Here is a 23,974-nt window from a genome sequence, read left to right as displayed (position 1 = left end):
GGGCCAGATAACACATTGATGCATATCACCTTTGTCATAGTATCCTAGGAGGTGGGTGGTAGAAACATTCTTCCCATTTTGCCAGTCAAATACTGAAGTTTTTAACTTAGTATTAAATATGATTCTAGTTTTGGAGTAAAAGGTCATCTAATTCAGTCGCCTTATTTGATAAATGAGGAAAGAAAAGACCAAAGAAATTAAATTGTGTGACCATGGTCACATAGGCAATCAAGTGATAGAGATAGGGATTCAAAACCAAACCCTCTGCCTTTACACCAGCCTTTTTGGTTGTAAGAAGCTACCTCCCTTTAGTTGAATTTTCTCCTAATGAATGGCAGTTATGAAGCACAGTAATTTCCATGGGAAAAAAAAATATATTTTTTGAGGATTCAAAATGATTCTTTTGCTGTGTTATACCACAGTTCTCTTTTAGTGTCCTGACTCAGTTTCCCTAAATTGTCCTGCTTCAGTTTATAATTGTTCTGCTCAATTATTGACCTCTGTTTCCCTAAATGTTCTGCTTCAGTTTATCTCAATTTCTGCTCAATCCTGCAAAACCACCCAACCCTCTTAATTTGAATATTTCATAAGGATAAATGATCTTATATTTTAGAATATCAGAATGCCTCTCTCCATCCCAAGCTATCAGAATATCAGATATTATCTTATCAAGATGCCTCTCCCCTCTCCTGGGTATTTTCCCTCCATTATGTCATCCCTATCTCCAGTGGCTCTCCCCACCCAGTCAAAGTCCTGTTTCCACTCTCTGCACTCTGACTCAGTCAACCTCCTGTATCTGAACCATGTATATATATATATATATATGTATGTATGTATATGTCATGGAGAACTCACATTATTTGCTGGATTTTTGGAGATGATAGTCTCATTCAGCCCTGGGACCAAATCATGGATCCATTTCATCCCAGTAAATCTCTCCCTTTCAAATAAAATATTAAATACTCTCTAATCTCTATCTTGCCTCAGTTTCTCCAGCATTACAGTTGTTGGTACAACAACAACAACAAAAACCATTATTTTCAATCTTAAAGAAATTGTCCACTGTACAAAATGCAATACAAATATGCTGATCATGAAAATGCTCTGCTCAAGGCTTGCTGAAAGCTATTTCCGGCAATTGTGCTTCTGACTCCCTCTTCTCTTTTCTTTTTCATTCTCAAGTGCTTTTGTTTAACTTAAAACCAAAAGCAAATTCAATTTACATGAAAATAATGTCTTTAGTTATAGAATTCACCAAATTTATAAGAATTCAAGCCATTCTCCAATTGATAAATGGTCAAAGGATATGAACCAATAATTTTCAGATGAAGAAATTAAAACTATTTATAGTCATATGAAAAAAATTTCTTTAAATCATATTGATGATAAAATGCAGATTAAGACAACTCTGAGGTACCACTACACACTTTCAAGATTGGCTAAGGTGACAGGAAAAAAATAATGATGAATGTTGGAAGGGATGCGGGAAAATTGGGACACTGATACATTGTTGGTGGAGTTGTGAATGATACAACCATTCTGGAAAACAATTTGGAACTATGCCCAAAGATCTATCAAACAATGCATACAGTTTGATCTAACAAGTGTTTCTACTAGGCCTGTATCCCAAAGAAATCATAAAAAAGGTAAAAGGACCTATGTGTTCGAAAATGTATGTGGCAGCCCTTTTTGTAGTGGTAAGAAACTGGAAACTGAGTGAATATCCATCAGGTGGAGAATGGCTGAATAAATTATGGGATATGAATGTTATGGAACATCATTGTTTGTTAAGGACCATGCCTAAGTGAAGAAGCAGGTCAATTCTCTCTTTTTTTTTTTTAATTTTATAATTATAATTTTTTTTTGGCAGTACATTTGCAGGGGTAATTTTTTTTTTTTTTACAACCTTATCCCTTGTATTCATTTTTCCAAATTTTCCCTTTTCTCCTTCTACTCCCTCCCCTAGATGACAGGCAATCCCATACATATTAAATGTGTTACAGTATAACCTAGATACAATATATGTGTGTGTAAAACCAAATTTCTTGTTGCACGGTAAGAATTGGATTCTGAAGGTATAAGTAACCTGGGCAGAAAGACAATAGGCCTCAATTCCCAGTGTTCCTTCTCTGGGTGTAGCTGTTTCTGTGCATCGTTAATCAACTGGAACTGAATTAGATCTTCTTTATGTTGAAGATATCCACTTCAATCAGAATATATCTTCATACAGTATCGTTGTTGAAGTGTATAGTGATCTCCTATAGAGATCCTATAGCTCATTTCACTCAGCATCAGTTCATATAAGTCTCTCCAAGTGTCTCTGTATTCATCCTGCTGGTCATTTCTTACAGAGCAATAATATTCCATATCATTCATATACCATCATTTACCCAACCATTCTCCAATTGATGGGCTTCCATTCATTTTCCAGTTTCTAGCCACTACAAAAAGAGCTGCCACAAACATTTTGGCACATACAGGTCCCTTTCCCTTCTTTAGTATTTCTTTGGGATATAAGCCCAATAGTAGCACTGCTGGATCAAAGGGTATGCACAGTTTGATAACTTTTTGAGCATAATTCCAAATTGCTCTCCCAGAATGGCTGGATTCTTTCACAGCTCCACCAACAATGCGTCAGTGTCCCAGTTTTCCCACATCCCCTCCAAAATTCATCATTATTTTTTCCTGTCATCTTAGCCAATCTGACAGGTGTGGTGGTATCTCAGAGTTGTCTTAATTTGCATTTCTCTGATCAGTAGTGATTTGGAACACTCTTTCATATGAGTGGAAATAGTTTTAATTTCATCACCTGAAAACTGTCTGTTCATATCCTTTGACCATTTATCAATTGGAGAATGGTTTGATTTCTTATAAATTAGAGTCAGTTCTCTATATATTTTGGAAATGAGACCTTTATCAGAACCTTTAACTGTAAAAATGTTTTCCCAATTTGTTACTTCCCTTCTAATCTTGTTTGCATTAATTTTGTTTCTACAAAAGCTTTTTAATTTGATGTAATCAAAATCCTCTATTTTGTGATCAATAATGATCTCTAATTCTCCTTTAGTCATAAATTCCTTCCACAAATCTGAGAGGTAAACTATCCTATGTTCTTCTAATCTATTTATGATCTCATTCTTTATGCCTAAATCATGGACCCATCTTGATCTTATATGGTGTTAAGTGTTGGTCCATAGAGCAGGTCAATTCTCCAAGAGACTCCATAGCTGTGAATCATAACTTGAAGGAGTTGTAAAGCAGCCTTTACTTACACATATGTTCCTTATGGATTGGGAATGAAATAAATTGGAGGCAAGAGGAAAGAGGAGAAAGGTTAGAGAATGCCATTGCCTCTCAGTTTTCTTGTATCATCATTATCCTCTCACATGAAGAGATCCATTCTACAGGTCTGAGTTAGACCTCCAGTCTCTGCCACTGGCAGCTGGCACCCTTATCATAACATTTATAAGAAATGATCAGTAGAATGATTTGAGAGGCCTGGGGAAGAATTACATGAACTGATGCTAAGTGAAGTGAGTGGAACCAGGAAAACATTGTACACAGCAACAACCAGATTATATGATGATCAGTTCTGACACACATGGCTCTTTTCAACAGCAAGGTGATTCAGACCAGTTCCAATGGTCTTGTGATAAATAGAGCCATCTGCACCCAGAGAGAGAACTGTGAGCACTGAGTGTGGATCACAGCATAGTATATTCACCTTTTTTATTGTTGTTTGCTTGCATTTTGTTTTTTCTCATTTTTTTTTTCTGTTTGATCTGATTTTTTTTTTTTTTTTTTTTGGTACAGCATGACAATTGTGGAAATGTGTATAGAAGAAATGCACATGTTTAGCATATTGGATTACTTGCCATCTAGGGGAGGGTTGGGGGAAGGGAAAGGAAAAAAAATTGGAACACAAGGTTTTGCAAAGGTGAATGTTTTTTTTTTAATTCTTCATTTTTTTTATTAATTTTTATAATTATGACATTTTCTTTGACAGTATATATGCATAGGAAGATTTTTTTTTTTTTAACAACATTATCCCTTATCTCTTCTGTTCCGAGTTTTTCCTCTCCTTCTCTCCACCCCCTCCCCTAGATGGCAGGCATTCCCATACATATTAAATATCTTATAGTATATCCTAGGTACAATATATATGTGCAGAACTGAATTTTGTTGTTGTTGTTGCAAAGGAAGGATCGTATTCACAAGGTAAAAATAATTTGGGAAGAAAATTAAGGTATTTAGCAAAATACTGTAGTCCTTATAAGTTTAAAATGTACTAAGATCTCCTTCATGGATTTAGATAAATCAATCAAAAGTATAAAATGAATATAAACAATTCCTATAAAGCTTTATCAAACATGTTAAGCAATCAAAAAAATAAACTAGTTATGGAAAAAGACCTTAATTATTTTTAGAGAAGGGATGAAATTCTTCCAGCCAAATGAAATGAATTGACACAATGATGAGGTCTAGAATTGGGGTACCTAAATGAAATTAGGGTTTAATTGAGGTCTAGTGGTAGGTTTGGGGTACAGGGAGTCAAATAGAGCTCCCCTCAACCCCTTTGGATTCAGCGCAAGGATACAGAGTTAAATGAGGTCTAGTGGTGGTGCAAAAGTCCTCTGTAAAGGAATTTACAGGCCTGAAAACCTTGATTGATAAAAGAGGTTTATTATGGGATTTGGAAGTAAAGTTAAAGTCTAATTAGTAAAAAGTGAAGGTAGATATAAGAGGGCACCGGAAACAGTGTTCCAGTGGGCAAAGATCCTTGGCATTCCAGATGTAAGGCTGCCATGTTTGGAACCTCTGCAAAGAGAGGACTCCAGTTTGGCTCTTTTTATAAGGAGAGATTTAGCTAAAGTCTACAGGTGGAGTCCCAAACTGGCTCAGGGCCAATGGGGTCTGGGACAGGGTGGGATCTCCTATTGAAATTCAAAAGGGTGCTTTTGACCAGGATTTGTGAATCAAAGGTCCTAGCTTCTTGAATTGATAATGGATCTTCTAGGAGGGCTTGGGAATCAGAAAGAAATAAATGAATCTGAAAGCATTAGTTTCTTAAAGGGATCACAACCCACATCAACTACACTAGACATATTTTGGAATTGATTGAAGAGAATCAGTCACAGCTGGTATGAAGGGCTATTTCAGAATCCCAGGATTCCAGTAGCAGACCCACCTAGAGCCAGAACATTTCTAGCTAAGTCCTTGAGGGGAACTTTCAAAGAGATAAGACCTAGTAAAGTTTGAAAATTCATAATATTTGGACATCCTATTTTTGACAATATGAGTGTCCCTGGAATAGCAGTGTCCAATGACAATCACTTTATAGGAAATAGGACAAAATTGGAGAAAGACAGTTTCAACCTTCTTTAGAGGCTTCAAATCTTGGAACCCAATAAAGAGCTACACTTCAAACAAAAGAAAAGAGAAAGAATGGTCATTCAATTAGGAAACATGAACTCCTCTTTTGCCACATGTGCTAAGATTGAGTCTACTCTCTCTCCTGTATTATGTTGTATTTGTGGAAGAGTATTTCCAGACTTTGGGGTGGAATAATTTTTGTATCAACTATTCTTACAATTATGTTAGCATAGTAGAGAGATTGCTGGGCCTGAAGTTGGGAAAACTTGAATTCAAATTCTGCCTCAGACATTTACTCACTTTGTAATCCTAGGCAATTCATTTAATCTCTCATCCAGTTTTCTAATCTAATCTTATTTATAATCTATTAAATGGCAATAAAGATAGCACTTGTCACACAGTGTTGTTACGAGAACCAAATGTCTTCCTATGTGGCATGTTATCTAGAATGTAATACTAACATACTCTCATCTAATCCAACTCCTTCATTTTGCTAAAGGGGAAGTTATTTCCCCAAGGTAACAAGAACTATAAATGGCAGAAATATTAAAATTCAGATCTTCTGACTTCTATTTCATTGCTCTTTCCACTGTATTATATATATATAAAATAATATTTTATTTTTCAAAATACATGCAAAGATAATTTTCAACATTTAACCCTTGCTAAACCTTGTATTCCAAATTTTTCTTTCTTCCTCCCCTAGACAGCAAATAATCCAATATAAATTAAGATGTATAATTTTTCTAAACATATTTTCATATTTATCATGCTGTACAAGAAAAATCAGATCAAAAAGGAAAAAAAAATGACAAAGAATAAAACAAGCAAGCAAACAAAAACAACAACAAAGGTGAAAATGCTATTTTATGATCCCCATTCAATCCCCAAAGTCCTCTCTCTGGATGCAGATGGCTCTCTCCATCACAAGTCTATTAGAATTAGTCTGAATCACCTCATTGTTGAAAAGAGTTATGTACTATGCTTTTTATCATTTTTCTAGGAGTGAGATAGAGAAAGATGTTGGGACCCTGGATCTTTTAGAATCAGCCGAAATCAGGATAATTAAAAGTCTTTATTCTTGGTCTTTTGCAGTTGTAGTCAGGGGATTAGATCTAGCAATCTCCACACCTCCTTCCTCTCTCTCCACCACCAGGAGAATGAATCAATTTCCTCCTCCTACTCCACCCACTCATGTCACTTCCCCTTCTTTGTCCACACCCACAGATCCAACCAGCACAGAATAGTTGGGGAGGGTTATCCTTCAAACATGTTAATAGAGAATTGTCCAATTGGTAATTAGCCTCACGTGCTTCATTATCCAAATGTATTTGCTCAGTTCTAGCCCTTTAAAGAAAGAGATGCTCTTGTAATAGGTGAATGGGGTGATCATTCACATATCTATATCTATACACACACACACACACACACACACACACACATATATATATATATATATATATATATATATATATATATATATATATATATATATATATATATATATATATATATATATATCCCTATATACCCATATATATATGGAAAAGTGGATGGGATCACTCACATGGACATGTGATCATTTACTCATTTTTTGGGCCCTATCTCATTCCAACTTGCTCTCAAATAGACTAGCCTAAGTTCTCAGAAATAGATTATCAGCAGATGGAAATATCCAAATGTTTTCAAATTTTAGAAATAATGAATATTAACATGAAATAATAAAGGGAACAAAACCCCCTTTATGTGAGATGGGTGCAAGACCCCCTTTCTCAAATTAACTAATCAGAAACATCTTCAGGTTGAAAGAAAAAAGTATTTATTTAGTCCCTGCAGGGAGAGGTACACCCAGGAGGCATCCTAGCTCCTACTGTGTTTGGGACCCCACCAGCAGGAAGTAGAACACCTGGTTAAATAGGAAAAGACCCAAGCCTTTTCATTGCATAGTGTTTACTTCCCATCGGTTATGTCACTTCCTGTAACTTCACTGCCTGAGGGTCTGACCTTCCTGCTCTGAGAATAGGGATCCTGTGACTTAGGTCTAGTCTCAGACTTCTTGTGAAAACTTTATCCAAGCCCTCCCATTCACTCTTTTTATCAGCATCTCCACCAATCCATTTCTATTTATACAAACTGACCACTACCACCAATGCATTCAGTATTTATGGGAGAGAGTAGGCACACATATAAATCTAGCATGGAAGTATAAAATGGAGAAGCTATATGAAAGGTTTCGTTAAATTTTGGACTCTAGACTTTGTTGTCATTGGTCCATTTAGAAATATTTTTCCATAAAAAACTAATTCTCAATTACTGCTCTCCATCTAAATAAATATTATTTCCATCTATACTCAAGCCTATCTGGCATTTTAAAGTTTTTTCCAATATGCAATCATCCTTCATATTGTAAGAAAATGTTCGCTTCTCTAAATCAGAGAACTACAAAGTTGTCAAGGTGACTGTATCATAGATGAAACCAACCAGCATCTCACTAGCTAGAATGTATAAAAATAGAGCTCTCAGTGAAAAGCTTAAGTTTATTCTTTGGGCAAATTAGCCTAGCCAGCTTTGTTTATATACAGCAAAACTGTTGCAGTACCTACCTTCTCCCTGTCTTCATTTTCTTTTCAATTCAGAGGGAAGCAGCAAAAAGCACATGCACTTTTATGAAATTATCTTAACCTTAATTCCTGAGGAACAGTATTTAGAAATGAAGCTCTTGTCCAGTGAAGATTCTCTCCAGCCAATCAGGATTCACATAATTCAAACTTTTGGTTAGTTAATTGTTGTTGGTACTGGTCTCTTTTCTTTCTTTCTTTTCTTTTTTTTTCTTTTTCAGGTTTTTAAATTTCTTCACAACACCAGCCTCTATTTTTGGCTCCTATACTTATCAATGTCTTAAAACAGAGAATTCTGGTCCTCAGTAATAAGTCTTTCCTTTAAAAGGTCACTTTGCACTATGCAACCTTTTTATCCAGCAGTGTTTCTATGGGCTTGTTATCCTATAGAGATCTTAAAGGAGGGAAAGGGACCTACATGTGCAAAAATGTTTGTGGCAACCCTTTTTATAGTGGCAAGAAACTGGAAACTGAGTGGATACCCATCAATTGGAGAATGGCCGAATAAATACGGTATATGAATGTAATGGAATGTTATTCTATAAGAAATGATCAGAAAGATGACTTGTGTGAACTGATGCTAAGTGAAGTGAACAGAATCAGGAGATCATTGTATACAGCAACAACAAGATTATAATTCAATGATCAATTCTGATGGAAGTGTTTCTTTTCAATAATGAGGTGAATCAGACCTGTTCCAATGATCTTGTGATGATGAAAGCCATCTACTCCCAGACAGAGGACTGTGGGAATCGAGGGTGGATTACAACATAGCATTTCACTCTTTTTGTTATGGTTTGTTTGAATTTAATTTTCTTTCTCATTTTTTATCTAATTTTTCTTGTCTAGCAAGGTAATTATGTAAATATGTATGCCTATTTTAGATTTAACATATATTTTTATCATGCTTAACATATATTGGATTACATACCAACCAGGGGAAGAGGTGGGAGGAAGAAATTGGAAAAATTGGAACACAAGGTTTTTCAAGGGTCAATATTGAAAAAATTATCCTTGCATATGTTTTGAAAATTTAAAAATCTTCAATAAAAATTTTTAAAAGGTCACTTGATGTTTTCTTATGAAAATAATCATTTTTTTCAAAATCATATTTTAGTTTCAAAATATTCAGAATAGTAATATTTTTTCACCCTCCTTAGTCATAAACTATATGCCAATTCTAGAGGCTCATGTTCCCTGCAGTGCTGAATTTTAGTCATTTCATTTTTTTTGTTCTTGAAACTATTTCTTTGCATATATATTCTCATTTTTTAAAAAATATGAGAAAGGTGATTTAAAGGGACAATGTTTCAAATTTGAAGATGACACATAATTGGAAGGAATAGAGTGACAGAGTAAGGATTCAAACATATCTTAAAAGCATAGAATAGGGGCATCAAACTGTAGCCCAATAGCCAAATATGGACTGCCACCTCTTTTTGTACATTCTCATCCTCCAGCCTCCAGTTCCTGGGAACATACAAAAGGAGTTAGTGGCCTGATTTGTCCTTCAAGTTGCAGTTTATGGACCCTTAAACTACAGCACTAAGTTAACTCTAGTAGGTAAAATTCAGTAGTATAATGTAAAATCTTATGTGAGTTCCAAAACCAACTCTTCAAATAAAATGTGGGAGAAACATGATCTTTTCACTCATATTTGACTTTTCATGATCTCTTTTGGGCTTTTTGTGGCAAAAATAATGGAATTATTTACCATTTTCTTCTTCAGCTCCTTTTACACATGAAAAAACTGAGGTAAAGAAGGATAAGTGACTTACCCAGGTAAGTACATATCTGAATCTGGATTTCATCCAAGTCTTCCTGATTCCCACTCCAACAATCTTATCTATTGTACCATAGCCCTTGAGATAGATTCAATAGCAGTTATTAAAAGATCTGAGGTTTCAATTGATTCCAATCTTAATATGAGCCAACAATATTACTTTTCAAATAATAAGGCTAATGTAATCTTGTTCTACTTTTAGAGAGGTATAACTTCTAGGAAGTAATTATTCAACTGACAACATGAGCTTTGTGTTAAGAAATGACCACTAGAATTTGTAATGTTCTGTCTAAAATATAATGTTCTCTGTTGATGTTTTCCTGGGGTCTCTGGAAGTAGCCTTCTCACCGCAAGTGCAGCCAGGTGTTAAAGTCCAAATCCTTTATTGTCTCCTTCAAAGTCTTATCTCCTTCACTTGGGGCTTGGCTAGTTTTCTGGGAGCCTTCCAAAGTCTTGGTTTCAGTGGAAAAGCAAAGGAGGAGAGCCTGCCACCAAGATGGTGTGAGATGGGATGAATCCATCTGAGTCCAAGGGTTTGTTCTCCAACCCTTAGCCTCCAGCCTCCATCCTTCTGTCTGCTTGTCTCTCTTTCCCTGAATCTCCCTGGCTGAGATTTCTAGCTTATATGCTACACTGAGTACAAACCAATCATTATATTTCTAGGAAACCATTATTTGTTGTAGGATTAAATCAATGCTAAACTAGATTTAACCATTGTCTCCTCAATTCCACTTAGTACCTTGTTTCAAGTTCTGGCTCAGAACATCTCCTTGTAGGAATAAATCAATCATTCTGAATCATGCTAAATTAGATAACTATTGTCTCTAACAATTCCACTGAATAAGAACCTTGTAAGAATCCTTTGTTTCAAGTTCAGGGTTCTGTCCCATAACAAGAATTTATGAAGGAAATTGAAAAACCAGAGAGCACCCAAAAGATGATAGCTAGGATGGCAAGTCACATTTGTGTCTGAGTCCTAAGAGGAGATGTTGAAATAATGGGAAATGTTTAGATTAAAAGAGAGCACAATTGGGAAGGATATGGTAATTGAAGACCATCTTTGTGGAAGAGGGATAAAATTTTATCATTTTAGTTCCAAAGAGAAGTATAATATTTTCAAGTTGCACATGCAAATTTAGGCGCAATATAAGGAGAAACTTCCTAATAATTCATACAGTCTAAGAGTAGAATAGTCTATTTCCAAACATAATGGATTCATTTTCACTGGAAACTTTCAAATGGAGGCTGGATAACTAATTTTTTTTTTTTTTAATTATAATGAGGAGACTTGTTTTAGTAATGATAGGACTACATGGCTGCTAATGTTCATTCCATCTTTGAAATCCTATGGTTAGTGATTTTGATTATTTAGGAATCATTCTAAAGCAAGATGCTGAAATTATGAGAGTGAACAAACTGGCAAAACATGGAACTGTATCCTTTCTCATCCATTGATATTTCTTAGCTTTCCTAATTGATGCCGTTATGCAGGGTAAAGCTGGGAGAAAAATTTCGTTCATTAAAATCATGGCCTTCTTGCTGATTTTTCCTACTCCTTTCTTCCTCCCTAATTCTTTTTATAACTTGTTCTCTGCCCTTCTATCTATATAATTGAAACAGTGAGATTTCATTTTACCAACTACATACTATTAAGGTATATTACAAGTATAGTTTAATGTTATTCATATGTTTGTTTTGGGTTTTAAAATACTAATCACTCTCAGGTCCTTTTTTTTTTGCCACTCTTGTAATTTTCAATAATAAATCTCATATATGAGTCAACAATGTTATTTTTCAAATAGTAAAGCTAATGTAATCTTGTGCTACTTTTAGAGCGGTATAAGGGATAAAGCCAAATAATGTACTAGAATATTAGTTATCTCAGAGCAGCAGTATGAGTACATAATTCATAGTATGAGCAATTAAATTGTATAGATCAAACTTGTTCCTGTGCTGTTTTGTGTGTTTTTAGAATGTATTTAAGAAACTATAACTAAAAGTAGACATCTCTAGGGTAGAAGAAAGTGGGAAGGAAAAAAGGAGGGGGGGAAAGGAATATATATGCCAATTTTATTATATATATTTTTAAAGTAGTAAGTTGTACATAATAAATTTGTAGCTTCATGTGCAGTCATCTTTTAAAAATTATAGTTATGGAAATGTTTGTTTCATTTCATAAATTAAAAATAAAAATATTTTATAATGAAAATAAACTTAAAAATAAATAGCAAAAAAGTGAATTTCAGTATTTCAATTCTAAAAGTACTATTACTAAAATGCAATCATGTTGTTTCTTTTGTTTTTTTATTAGTGTAACCTGTAATGTAAAGGAAATTACAAAAATGCAATTATGAACTCTCAATCTGGTTAATACTAGAGGTAGAATAGTGTAGTAGAAAGCTTGTTGGATTTGGAGCTAGGAAAGCCTGGGTTCAAATTTTCCTTGGAAAAGTTACTAGTTGTGTTTCCTGGGTCTATTTCCTAATCTTTAAGGTTTTATGACTTCTGAAATCCCCTCCAGTTCTACCTGATTTTTTTTTTGGGGGGGGGGGCGGAGCTAGGAAGAAATGGGAGGGATCATGAGTGAAGCAACTAGCTTTAAGTGACTGGCTCAGGGTCACACTGTTAGCTCGTGTTAAGTGTCTGAGGCCAAATTTGAATTTAGGTCCTTCTGACTTTATGGCTGGTGCTCTATCTACTGCACAAAGCTGCCCTCCAACTCTAAATCTGAGCCTATAACCTGGATTCTAGCCTAGTACCTGCCTTGGGGTCAGTTAATTCATGTTTCTAAGTCTCAGTTTTTTTTCCCCTGGAAAATGAGAGTATTGAATAAAATGTTTTCTAAGGTGCCTTCCAGCTCTGATTTGCTAAGAATTCCACTTTTTATGCCTTTTCTGCTCTGTCCACTCTCTTGAGTCTTCAGTCTCTGAGTTTTTCTTTTCAAATTGTTGGAAATATTTAATGGAAATAAAGAAACTTAAGGAACAATTTATTTTGCTAGCAGTAGGGAATACCAGACATAAATACTCTATTGCATAGCAACAAATAGAGGAAAAGCCAACTGTACATTTTGGCTATGTTAATACTTCTCTTCCTGTATAGGTTTATAAGTCACAGGATTCACATAAATACATGATTTCCTTAGTGCCCATGTACATAGACACACAGATGGATCTCTGCCAATCATAATTATTCCTTGTTAACATCTGTGATGTTTACTCTGTAGAAACAGGACACCCCCCTTGCCCTCCATTCCCCATCCCTCAAAGTCATTGTGAATTTTGTCTTAATGGTACAAAAAGTCATTATACTTCTGCTCCTGTAAAGCTTTATTTTTTAGGATTTTGATTAGGTTTTGGCCATCTGTAAAACTATAAACTAAGGGAAAATATGAAGTGACTAAAGCATGAAACAATGAAAGGAAATCCCAGCCTAAAACACAAAACACAACCTTAGCTAGAAAGATTGCTATTTTGTGTAAGAGATAACTTACTAAAAGTCAAAGTCTAATTGGCTCCCCTCCTTTTTTGTGGTGTTTGAGAAAAATGTAATTTATATATTGATCTATAACATCTATATATTTACCCTTTGTAGTTCATCAGAAATTATGCCAATTAATGTAAACAGATTTTGTGGAAATTATAGAACCATAGAGCTGGGAGGCAATTTAGTACCTAATCTCTTCATTTCACAGATAAAGGAATTGAATGCCCATGAACCAAAGTGACTTATCTAAGACCACATAGCTAGGAAGAGATAGGGATAGAATTCAAACTCAGCTTTTCTGAGTTTAAGTTCAATGTTCTTTCTACTTGTATTGTTTATTTTGATAAAGTGCTACAATGGCACAATATTAAATTATTTTTTTAAATATCCAAAATTAATTTTGAAGAAGAAATTGCAGTGCTTTCAAGACTGTTTTGATCAGAAATTTGCACATAGAGGTATTTCATGCAATGTATATTCATATTTATATATAGAATAGACATTATGTTATATATCTTTATGTTGAGAAGTCTTTATGCTTATTGAAAAATTGAGTGAAAGAGGTAAAATGACTTGCCAGAGTCAGACAAACAGAAAGTATACAAATTTAGGTTTTTCTGACTCCAAATTCAATGCTCTATTAACTGTGCTATCTAGGATTTCATGTAATATTTTACAATTCTAAATATATTTTTTAATGTGACAAACATGTCAAACATCCATTTAAGATACCTTTCCACTGTTAAAAATTCAAAGGATTTGGATAGTTAAACATAAAGAAAAATAAAGCTTCAAAGAATTATTTTGTGATGAACTTCATTTTTTTTTTTTGGTTCTGTAGTATTTTTTTTCCAAATATTGTAAAGATAGTTTTCAACATTTATTTTTGTAAGACTGTATTCCAAAATTCTCTCTCTCCCTTACTTCTCCCCTCCCCAAGACAGCAAACCATCCGATATAGATTAAATACCTCATGTATTTATTTACATTTTCCAGTGCACAAACTATTCAGGAACTTTGTAAATATGCTTACTTCTTCAGTATCCTCAGTGATATTCCAGTGACCAACTATAAGATTTAATTCAGTTGCTGGTAACTCTTGGCTTTCTACCTTGGAATATCTTCTGCACAGAGAGACCTTGAATAATTAAATCCAAATCCTTTTGATATTCCCTATTATTATCTCATAGAAACTATTATTTCAACAATTTTTAGTAATAAAAAAGGTACTAATATAGCAGCCAATGAGAATTCCATAAATATGCTGACAATTTTTTTAAAAGTACCTATGATTACATTATAATGAATAATTCATAAAAATAGCAGAAGAAATGACATGTAGATGGAATTAATATGATTGATGTTATTTAGAGAAGAGTGTTATGAATAAATTGAAATATAATTATTTTTTAATATTTAGATAAAGCAGCATGGCATAATACTAGGTCATGAGCTGGCCAAAGGATGAAGAAGAATTGGGTTCAAGTTCTGCCTCTGGCACATGGATTTGTGTAAGTCTGGGCATGCTGGGTATTCCAGGGAATTCATTATCCCAGGGAACTTTCAAAGATTGTAAGTTTCAGAGAAGGTGGTGCACTTGGTAATTTAGTATACATAAAGATTAAGTTCTTTTTTATTTTTGTTTCCTCAATTTACTAAAGGTAATTTATAAGCATTGAAATAGAACTCAAATCTATTACATATGTACAATTATGTGTGTTACTCATTTATAACAAATGTATATCTTCCCATTCTTTTTTTTTTTTTTTTTTGGTCAAATTATCCATTACTATTGTAAGATACAGCTAGTGATGCAGGGGATAAAGCAATGGACCTGGAATAAGGCAGACCTGAGTTCAAATCCTTCTCAAAGATAGAAGTGAAAGCCACTTAGATCCCACTCCCCACTTTTATAACTGAGAAAATGTAAACTCAGTATTCTGAATGCTCTCCTCCCAGCTGGTAATTCAGAGCAGGAATTTCTTTTCAATATTTCATGGGAAATTTATATATTTTCTCAAATTCTGAGTCCTGAGAAAAATCAAACAAGAAATCAGAAAAAAAAAAAAGTTTATAGTTCTGCAAAAGTTCAGGATCAACAATCAATCAGAATAGAGATTTTCCTAGTTTGAAGTTATTCACTGTCCTCAAGTCAAAAGGAAGAGCAGAATGTGAGGATTAGAGTTCTTATTTCCAGGAACCAGGATATGAGCATATTGCATCTATCTCCCAGAGCTGCTATGGGGATTAAGAGAGATAATAAATGTAAAGCACTTATGCAGTGTCTAGACTATATGATTGTTAGTTATCATTTTTGTTTTCATTGGTGGTGGTATTATTAGGAGAAGAGCGATGAAGATCTAATTAGTCTTGTTAATACTTATACTTCTGCCTTAAATATGTATTAGTAGTCATGTTGGTTGCTAACAATAAGTCATTCTGCAAATAAAATAAATATAATTTAAAAAAAAAAAGAAATACTAACTGTATTGCTCTGGACAAGTATTTAACTTCTATCTGCCTCCTCTTCCTCGTTGTAAATGATATTTAATATTTTCAGTCATGTCAGACTTTTCATGACCCCATTTGGGGTTTTCTTGGTAGAGATATTGAAGTAATTTGCCATTTCCTTCACAAGTTTTAAACTGAGGTAAATAAGGTCACACATCTAACAAGTATCTGAGTCCAGATTTGAACTCAGTAAGATGTGTTATCTTGACTCCAGGTCCCACACTCTATTCACTGTATTATCTAGCTGCTCAAATAATAGCACCAACCTCCCAGAATTAAAATGGGGATAATCTTATTCCCAATATGCCCAACTTCCTCCTTGGGTTATTCTGAGGATAAAATGAGATAATGTGTATAAAATACTTTACAAACCCTAAAAGTCATATATATTCTATCTGTTCATTATGATAATGATGGGTGGAACAGTAGATTGAGCACTGGGTTTGAAATCAAGAAGCCTCAACTTCATGAGTTCAAATATGGGCTCAGACACTTACTAGTTGTGTGACCCTAGGCAAGTCACATAATCCTATCTGCCTCAGATCTTCATCTGTAAAATGAGCTAAAAAAGGATCTGTCAAACCATGCCAGTATTTTTGCAAGAAAAACCTTGGGATCATAAAGCCTTGAATATGACTAAAATGATCCAATAACAATAACAACATAGTAGCTTGCTTCATAAACACATTTTACCTGAAGTTCAATAACAAACTATGTAGGATCTTCCTATACAGAATCAGTGAGAGAAAAAAATTAAAACAAGCGAATCTCTTTTTCAACCCAAATTTGAAAATATGTGAGAGGAAGATATTTAGTAATTTAACCCTAAGTCCATGTACTCCTGGGCTGAGGAAATGACGAGAAGGAAACTCTTTTTGTCTCGGGAACCATGTGGCATTCCAAGATAAGACAAACAGTTGCTAATTTGAGTATAAAAGCAGGAAACATGATACTCTTATTTCCTTTTATGCAAACAAAAGTATCTGAACAGTGGCAAGGTATTTGTTCCTGGGCTGAACCACAAAACATAGAATCAAAGGGCTCTTTTTGGATCCCTCAATTTTCCTTTTCCCCCTCCCTCTCCTCTGGTTCTTGTGGATATTATGGCTAATAACACAAATACTTTAGGAAGCCCATGGCCTGAAAATTTCTGGGGTAAGGATGTTTCTTTATTTTTTATTTAAATTTGTATAGAAAAATAGTTTTAACTTTTTGCATCATTTGTAACCTCTTAAATATTTAGATTCCTGGAATTTGAGAAAAGTTAGCATAAATTTGGATCTATGGAAACAAAAATTACAGAATACCTCCTTTTATACTCATTTGTAAAAGAATCCAGGACACAGGAATAAGGGATTTGCTGGGGAGCTAAATAGAATTAGAGTTCAAAAAAGAAGTTTAAAAAAATTAATACTGGAATAGGGAGAGAAAGGGAGTGGTTATAATGGTGACTCAGGAATGGGAAAATATAACTTTTTGAAAACAAAGTTTATTTTATTATGCTTATAACTATTGAATACAAGTCCTTGTTTCATAGGATTATGTTTTCTTTGTTCTTGCTATTTGCTTGCATATTCAACATGAAAGAAAAAAAATGATTTTAAGTAAATTGTTTTATACGTGGTATAAGTATGCATGTACTATGGATATTGGTGAAATATATATTATAGAGTAAGGCAGTCAAGTTAAATGTAGCTCAATAATATAAGTTAAGGAAATAATATTAAAGGAAAAAGAAAATTTAAAAAATAAATAAGAGGAAAATGCTTTCAGGAAAAATCTGTAAAGATCTCTGTATGATGACAATATGCATCTTTACAGATCTCCGCTGAAAACAAGTTGGGCAGAGAACAAGTTTGTTGACAATGGCAATTACTGCAGAGAATTTGTATATTTATTTGCTTCCTAAGTGGCAGGTTGTTAGGAACGAGGAAATACTAAAGGAACAGAAGGAAAAAGAATAAGGAAAAAGGCAATTTCTCTGAAATATATGAGGTTGCAAATATTTTAAAAATAAAGAAGCAATTCTGAGCTCAATCTTAAAGTCTTAGGATTTTTTCTGGAACTGTGCTTGAATGAAACAAAGGAATTGAACTAGAATCAGAGTTTGTTTTTTAGAGCCAGGGTCTAGGAATTTGTTTTAAAAATATATTTTGATGATTATTTCAATACAATTCATTTCCTTTGTAATCTTGTGTATTTTATTTTATGTATTTAAAAATATTCTGGGAAGAGAACTATATAGGTTTACCAGTACACCAAAGGGTGATAACATGAAAAATTAATGTCCCTGACATTAGGTAATTTTGGAGGTTTCTTCCAGTTCCAATTAATATAAAAATTTTCTGAGATAATCTTATGTATTTACCAACTGGTCTGAGGAGTAAAATGTATTTTTTCATCTCTGGCATAAAGTGTATGTGGTAGTGGATAGTGTGAGTAGAAAAGGCATGTGATTACTCCAATCACCCCCTAGTGGTCCAGTATCACAGACATTTTCCCATACAGTTTTAGGAAGAGTGTGGATTTTATTTTGCTTGATTATACATATATTCCATGTTTTATTTTTATTTCAATGGGATAAAAGAATTAGGAGAAAGCAATGGGGTTATCAAAATGAAAAAAAAAATTAAAGGGCATTATAAAAATGGACACAAAAGAACAGTAAGATTGATAGAAAATACATTCTGAAAAGAACATGTTGAATTTTCTGTGTGCTTGGAAGAAGAAACAAACTTGCATTGTGCATATTTGAGACTCTAAATGTAATCCTCTGGTCTGCTTTATGCATGGCAATGCTCTTACTTGGTATTAAGTTCAGGAAAAAAATATGCCATTTGAATATATAAAAGATAAAAAGAAAATAAAATGCATTTTAAAAAGATGAGTAGGTTAAACAATAGATATTAGGAATGTGTTATATTTATAATATATGTATGATTTAGTAAATAGAAAACCAACCTGAAAGCCAGGATGACCTTGGTCCTGCCTGTATTCCATATTGGCTGTATGATCCAATACCAATCATTTAACCTCAAAGAACTTAAACCTAACCTCAAAGAATCTAAATTGCAGAATAGGTGCTTAACTGCTCTAGTAGAGGGAGTTTCCTCATTTAGTAATTCACAGCTTACTATGATGGGACTAGGTCACTCATATCAGTTGAAATCAGTCATCAGTCAATAAGTATTTATTAAACACTTATTATGTGTTAGGCACTGTGTTAAGGACTGACAATACAGAGAAAGACAAAAGCATGGTTCTTGAACTCAGAGAACTCACATTCTAAGAAGGGGATACAATATGCAATGTATTGAAGGGGATTTATTAAGCACCTCCTATGTTCTAGGTATTGTGCTTTACAAATATCTCATTTGATCCCTATATCAATCCCAGAAGGTAGAGTCTGTTATTATCTTCATTTTACAGTTGAGGAAACTGAGATAGATAGGGTAGGTGACTTGGATCATATAGCTACAAGTGTCTCAGGTTGAATTTGAACCACAATCCTTTTTATTCTAGACCTGGCACTCTAACCAATATATCACTAAGCTGTTTAAAAAATAAATACAAAGCATAAATACTCATCTTAGAAGTAAAGCACTAGCATAGCATAGGGGGTGCAGTGGGGAGGCAGAGATGATTTGGAAAGGCTACTTGCAGAAGGTTGTATTTGAGAAAAAGTTTGAAAGAGGATGGTGATCTGCCAGGTAGGTGAAAAGGAGGAGGGATATCCTTCTAAATGTGATGGTGATTGTGAAACAACAAGAACAAAAACAATTTTTTTTAAAAAGGAAGAACACATTACATTTCAGGGTATACACATAAGCCAATATCTAGTGAAATAAACCTGGGTTTCAATAGCTTAGGGACATTGGGATTTCCTTTTCTAGGAGTCAAAGAGAACTGTTCATAAATTCAAAATCATTAGAAAGAAATCCATGTTGCTAACATTCTTGATCAATCAGAAGATGTTTCTTAAATCTAGGAGACACCCAGCAGTGAAACAAAGTTTAGGCAACATAGATAGGCATTCTAACATTAATGTGAAAATCCTCTTAGGAGATCTTCCAGCGATACTGCTAAGGCTATAGGCAAGGTCGTACCAGAGCTAAAAAGGAAACATATAGACATGACCTTCCATGTTCCTACTTCCAGTGTATCTGTTGTAGATCTGACCTGACACCAGGAGAAACTTGCTAAATATGACAATATCAAAAACATGATTTATCAAGTATCAGAAGGTATCTTGGTCTCCCCAGAGAACTAAATGGTATCCTTTTATGCTGATCCTGCTATTTCCCTCAATGACCATTTTGTCAAGCTCATTTACTGTTATGACAATAATTATAGTCATAGCAATGAAATAGTAGATAGACTTCATGGTCTATATGGACTTTAAAGAATAAAGTGGAAAGTTATGGATCTTCATTCTCTAGCCAAATAATGTTTCATTAAGGACCCCATAGTCCTAATCCATTTCGCTGTAAGAGTAGTTTCCATGCCTCATTTGCTTTCTTTGCTCCAAAATGCCTCTGTAGTAGTGGGAAGAAGCAGGGTCCTATGGGTGTGTAATATCAATAAAATCAACATAATCTGGGGAAAATAATGTCAGTCAATAAGTATTTATTAAATACATACTAAATTGCAAGCATCATGCTTAACATTGGGGATACAAAAAACAAAAGGTGATGGAAGCATGTAGTTCATATAACTGAGCTTAGAGTATTGATTAGAGTGGGAGGAAAGAGCTCTAAGTAGCCAGGAATGGACCAAAGGGAATTAAATTAGGTTTCTAGTGGAGCAGGAGAGAGTTTTAACCTGAGAAAGGGTTCTGGGCCTGATAGAGGTAATAAAAATTGAGCCAAAAGCATTCATGTGTTTCAGTGCTACTGGTAGAGGGCAGTAGAACCTCACTCACATGGGTAGTTAATACCATATCTGTTTTCAATAGTGTCCCCCTTACCTGAAATACTCTTTCTCTAGCTGCCTTCTGGCTTCCCTGACTTCCTCCAAGACTCAACTCAATTCCACCTTCCCTAAGAGGCCTTTTACAGGCTCCCCTTTCCTTACTACTAAAACCTTCCTTCTGAGTTTATCTTCTATTTGAACTACTTAGAACTGACAAATATCATTATTTCCATGTTTTTCCCTCATTTCACTGTGAGAATCTTGAAGAGAGGACCATTTTTGCTTTTGTTTTTATCCCCAGTGTATAGCATAACACCTGATACATAATGTTTAATAAATGTTTGCTGACTGACTATAGTGGAAGCAATGACAAAGCTTGAGTCCTCCCTTAATAACACCAGTATTGCTATTTGTCCTTTGTTCTTGAATAGGACTATGGCATAGGTTTATAATGCCATGACATGCAAGTTAATTGGGTTTAAGTGAGGGGAGATTGTGCAAAGTCACTAGTCTCATTTTCCAGTGGCAAGATTTAGATCAGAGTGACTGGAGATGGCCTTGGATTCAGGAGGAGACTTTAACATTTTTAAACTAAGATCTTTAATAGACTTCCAGTTGAGGGAGGCAATGCCCATTCAGGGATTAAGGGTAGGTAAAAATGAAGTGGAAAATGGTCTTTTTTTACCTAGTGAAAAAAAAAAAGTCAACCTTGGAGTGGAAGACCTTTAGGGTTCATGGCCAAAACTAAAACAATTACTATTTACATTTATTCTGAGTAGTCAGGATCCAAACAGCTACAAGTGGAGCTTGATCTAGCTCCTAATATTGGCCAAATAATGAGAACCAGAATGATTTGGATTTAAAGAATGGTCCTGATGTGTAAACCCCAAGATGTCTTGAAAGGTTTTAGGCATCCAAATTTACATTTGTTTGACTGGAGCATCAGCTAGTTAAGGACATGATAAATCGAGAGGAAGAGAGAGAGAGAGAGACAAATGGATAAACAGACAGAAACAGGAACAGAGAAGCAGAAAGAGGAAAAGAGATGGAGACAGAGAGAGACAGAAAAAGACAGAGCGAGCGAGCAAGAGACAGAGATAGAGATAGCAAGAGAGAAGGGAAGGGGCAGCTAGGTGGTGCAGTGGATAGAGCACCAGCTCTGAAGTCAGGAAGACCTGAGTTCAAACCTCAGACACTTAATACTTCCTAGCTATGTGACTCTGGGCAAATCACTTAACCCCAATTGTCTCAGAAAAAAAAAAAAAAGGGAGAGAAGAGGGGAGGGGAGAGGGGAAGGGGGAAAGAGGGAGGGAATTTTTATACAGAAGGAAACTGAAGGTTAGAACATTTAATTGGCTTAACTGTAATGACATTGCTATCATCTCAGAGTTGAGACCTGAACTCAGATCTTTTGTCAAACTCTAAAAAATGGAATTCTTCTTTCCATTTTACTATGCTATTCCTCTCAAAATTCTTGTCTGTTAAAATTGATCCTTTCTTTAAAGTCTAGGACAGATGCCCTATCTCTGTTAGCTTTTCTCTGATCCACCCTTTAACAGTAATTAATATATCCCAACATTCAATATTGATGAATGACTTGGCTTAATATAGTAAAAATGAAAATAGTTCTTATATGTATGTATATATATGTACATATATATATTATACACACACGCACATATATATATATACATATATACATATATACATATATATATATGTATTGACAATACTCTTTAACATACCAAGGATACCTTTATAGAACTAGGCAAAATAATAATGAAATTTATATTAAAAAATAAAAACAGTAAGACTATCAAGAGGCATGTTGAGGGAAAATAATAACTGATAAAAGCATTACCTTCATGAATATATTACCAAGATCTAAAGAAAATATCTTGTATTGGACAAAAGAGGGAACTAGATAAATGGAATATATTTGATATATGAGACATTTAATGAAATATACACACACACACACACACACACACACACACACACACACACATATATATATATATATATATATATATATATATATACACAAAAGAATAGTGTTTGATAAGAGATTGCAACTGGAGCCTATGATTTCATTAACATAGGGAATATCCATATTGAGGAACTTCCTGTATAAATATGTAGGTTTCTCCTTCTTTAAAATCTATAGTCATTTATACACCTTAGAACTTCACTGAAAAATTAAGTGACTTTCCTCAAATCACATAAATTGTATTAAAGATTGTACTTGAACCCAGTTTTTCTTAGCTCTAGTCAGATCTTTATCCTTTATGTCACTGGACTGTAAAATAAGTCTATGATAAAGTCACAAAACATTTAATATATTTACATATATTTGTGTATATATGTATATGTATATATGTGTGTATAAACACACATATACATATATAAATTTGAGAAAATATTCACTATGTAATGTAGTTTAGAAAACCGGTTGTTTATTTGGCAGGAAATAGAATTAGACCCAGATCTCACAACACATATAGCAAGGAACCTCAGCTGGATGATAATTATTGAAGGGAATTTGTTGTTGTTGTTGTCTCTGTAACAGATAGAAAAATTGCCTAGGAACAAGATAGATGTATTTTACTACATTAAAATAGAGTTGATTCCTACCTCCCAAATCTGCCTTTTTTTTGGACTTCCTTGTACTTTTCAAATTCTAAAAGTTATCTGAATAATTGTTTTATATTATTTTCTAAGGGAAAGTATGTGGTGCATTTCACTTTTGTATCCCCAATGTCTGGACCACTAGATGTCTGGTATATATTTGCTTAATAATTGTCTGTTATAATAGATAACTAGCTAACTGAAGTACTATCTCAAGATTGCCTTTCAGCAGATTAGATTAGATTCTACTGATCTCAAAGAGGCAATGTAGCATTCATTTTACTTTCAGAAAGAAATTCATATAATTGGTGAGGGGATGTGACTTGGGATTTTGTTAAATCATTAAAAAAAATATGAAAACATTGTGTCATTGTAATGAGTTTTTTAATTCATAAATCATTTTTGCTGTTTTCCCCCTCTTATAGTATATTCATGGTATTGCCTAAAATTTAGATTTCTTATATGTAAATATTTTTAGATCTATTTCATGCTCTATTTACTTCTCAAAAACTTAAAATTTAAAGTCCTTGGTTTATATGACTTTTTTTGTAAAATGTTTTTAAGCTATTTATATTTTGTTAACTTGTTTTTTCCAGAGTTTATAGTGAAAATATCACTGAAGAATTTTCTTCCATAAATATTACTACATAGTGATAACTCATTT

General features: G+C 34.0%; 1 protein-coding gene across 1 annotated transcript in view; it reads left to right on the top strand.

Annotated features, from left to right (window-relative positions):
• The first annotated feature begins 16,759 nt into the window (after nucleotides 1-16,759).
• Nucleotides 16,760-23,974, top strand: part of MYCT1 (MYC target 1) — a 29,655-nt gene continuing 22,440 nt past the window's right edge. The window contains exon 1 of the mRNA XM_074309490.1: nucleotides 16,760-16,926. Coding sequence (XP_074165591.1) covers nucleotides 16,875-16,926 — 52 coding nt within the window. The 5' untranslated portion in view covers nucleotides 16,760-16,874. The remainder of the gene's footprint in view (nucleotides 16,927-23,974) is intronic.

The sequence above is a fragment of the Sminthopsis crassicaudata genome, chromosome 4, assembly GCF_048593235.1.
Source record: "Sminthopsis crassicaudata isolate SCR6 chromosome 4, ASM4859323v1, whole genome shotgun sequence".
Taxonomy (NCBI): domain Eukaryota; kingdom Metazoa; phylum Chordata; class Mammalia; order Dasyuromorphia; family Dasyuridae; genus Sminthopsis; species Sminthopsis crassicaudata.
The sequence above is the reverse complement of the archived record's forward strand: the minus strand, read 5'-3'. Positions and strand labels throughout refer to the sequence as shown.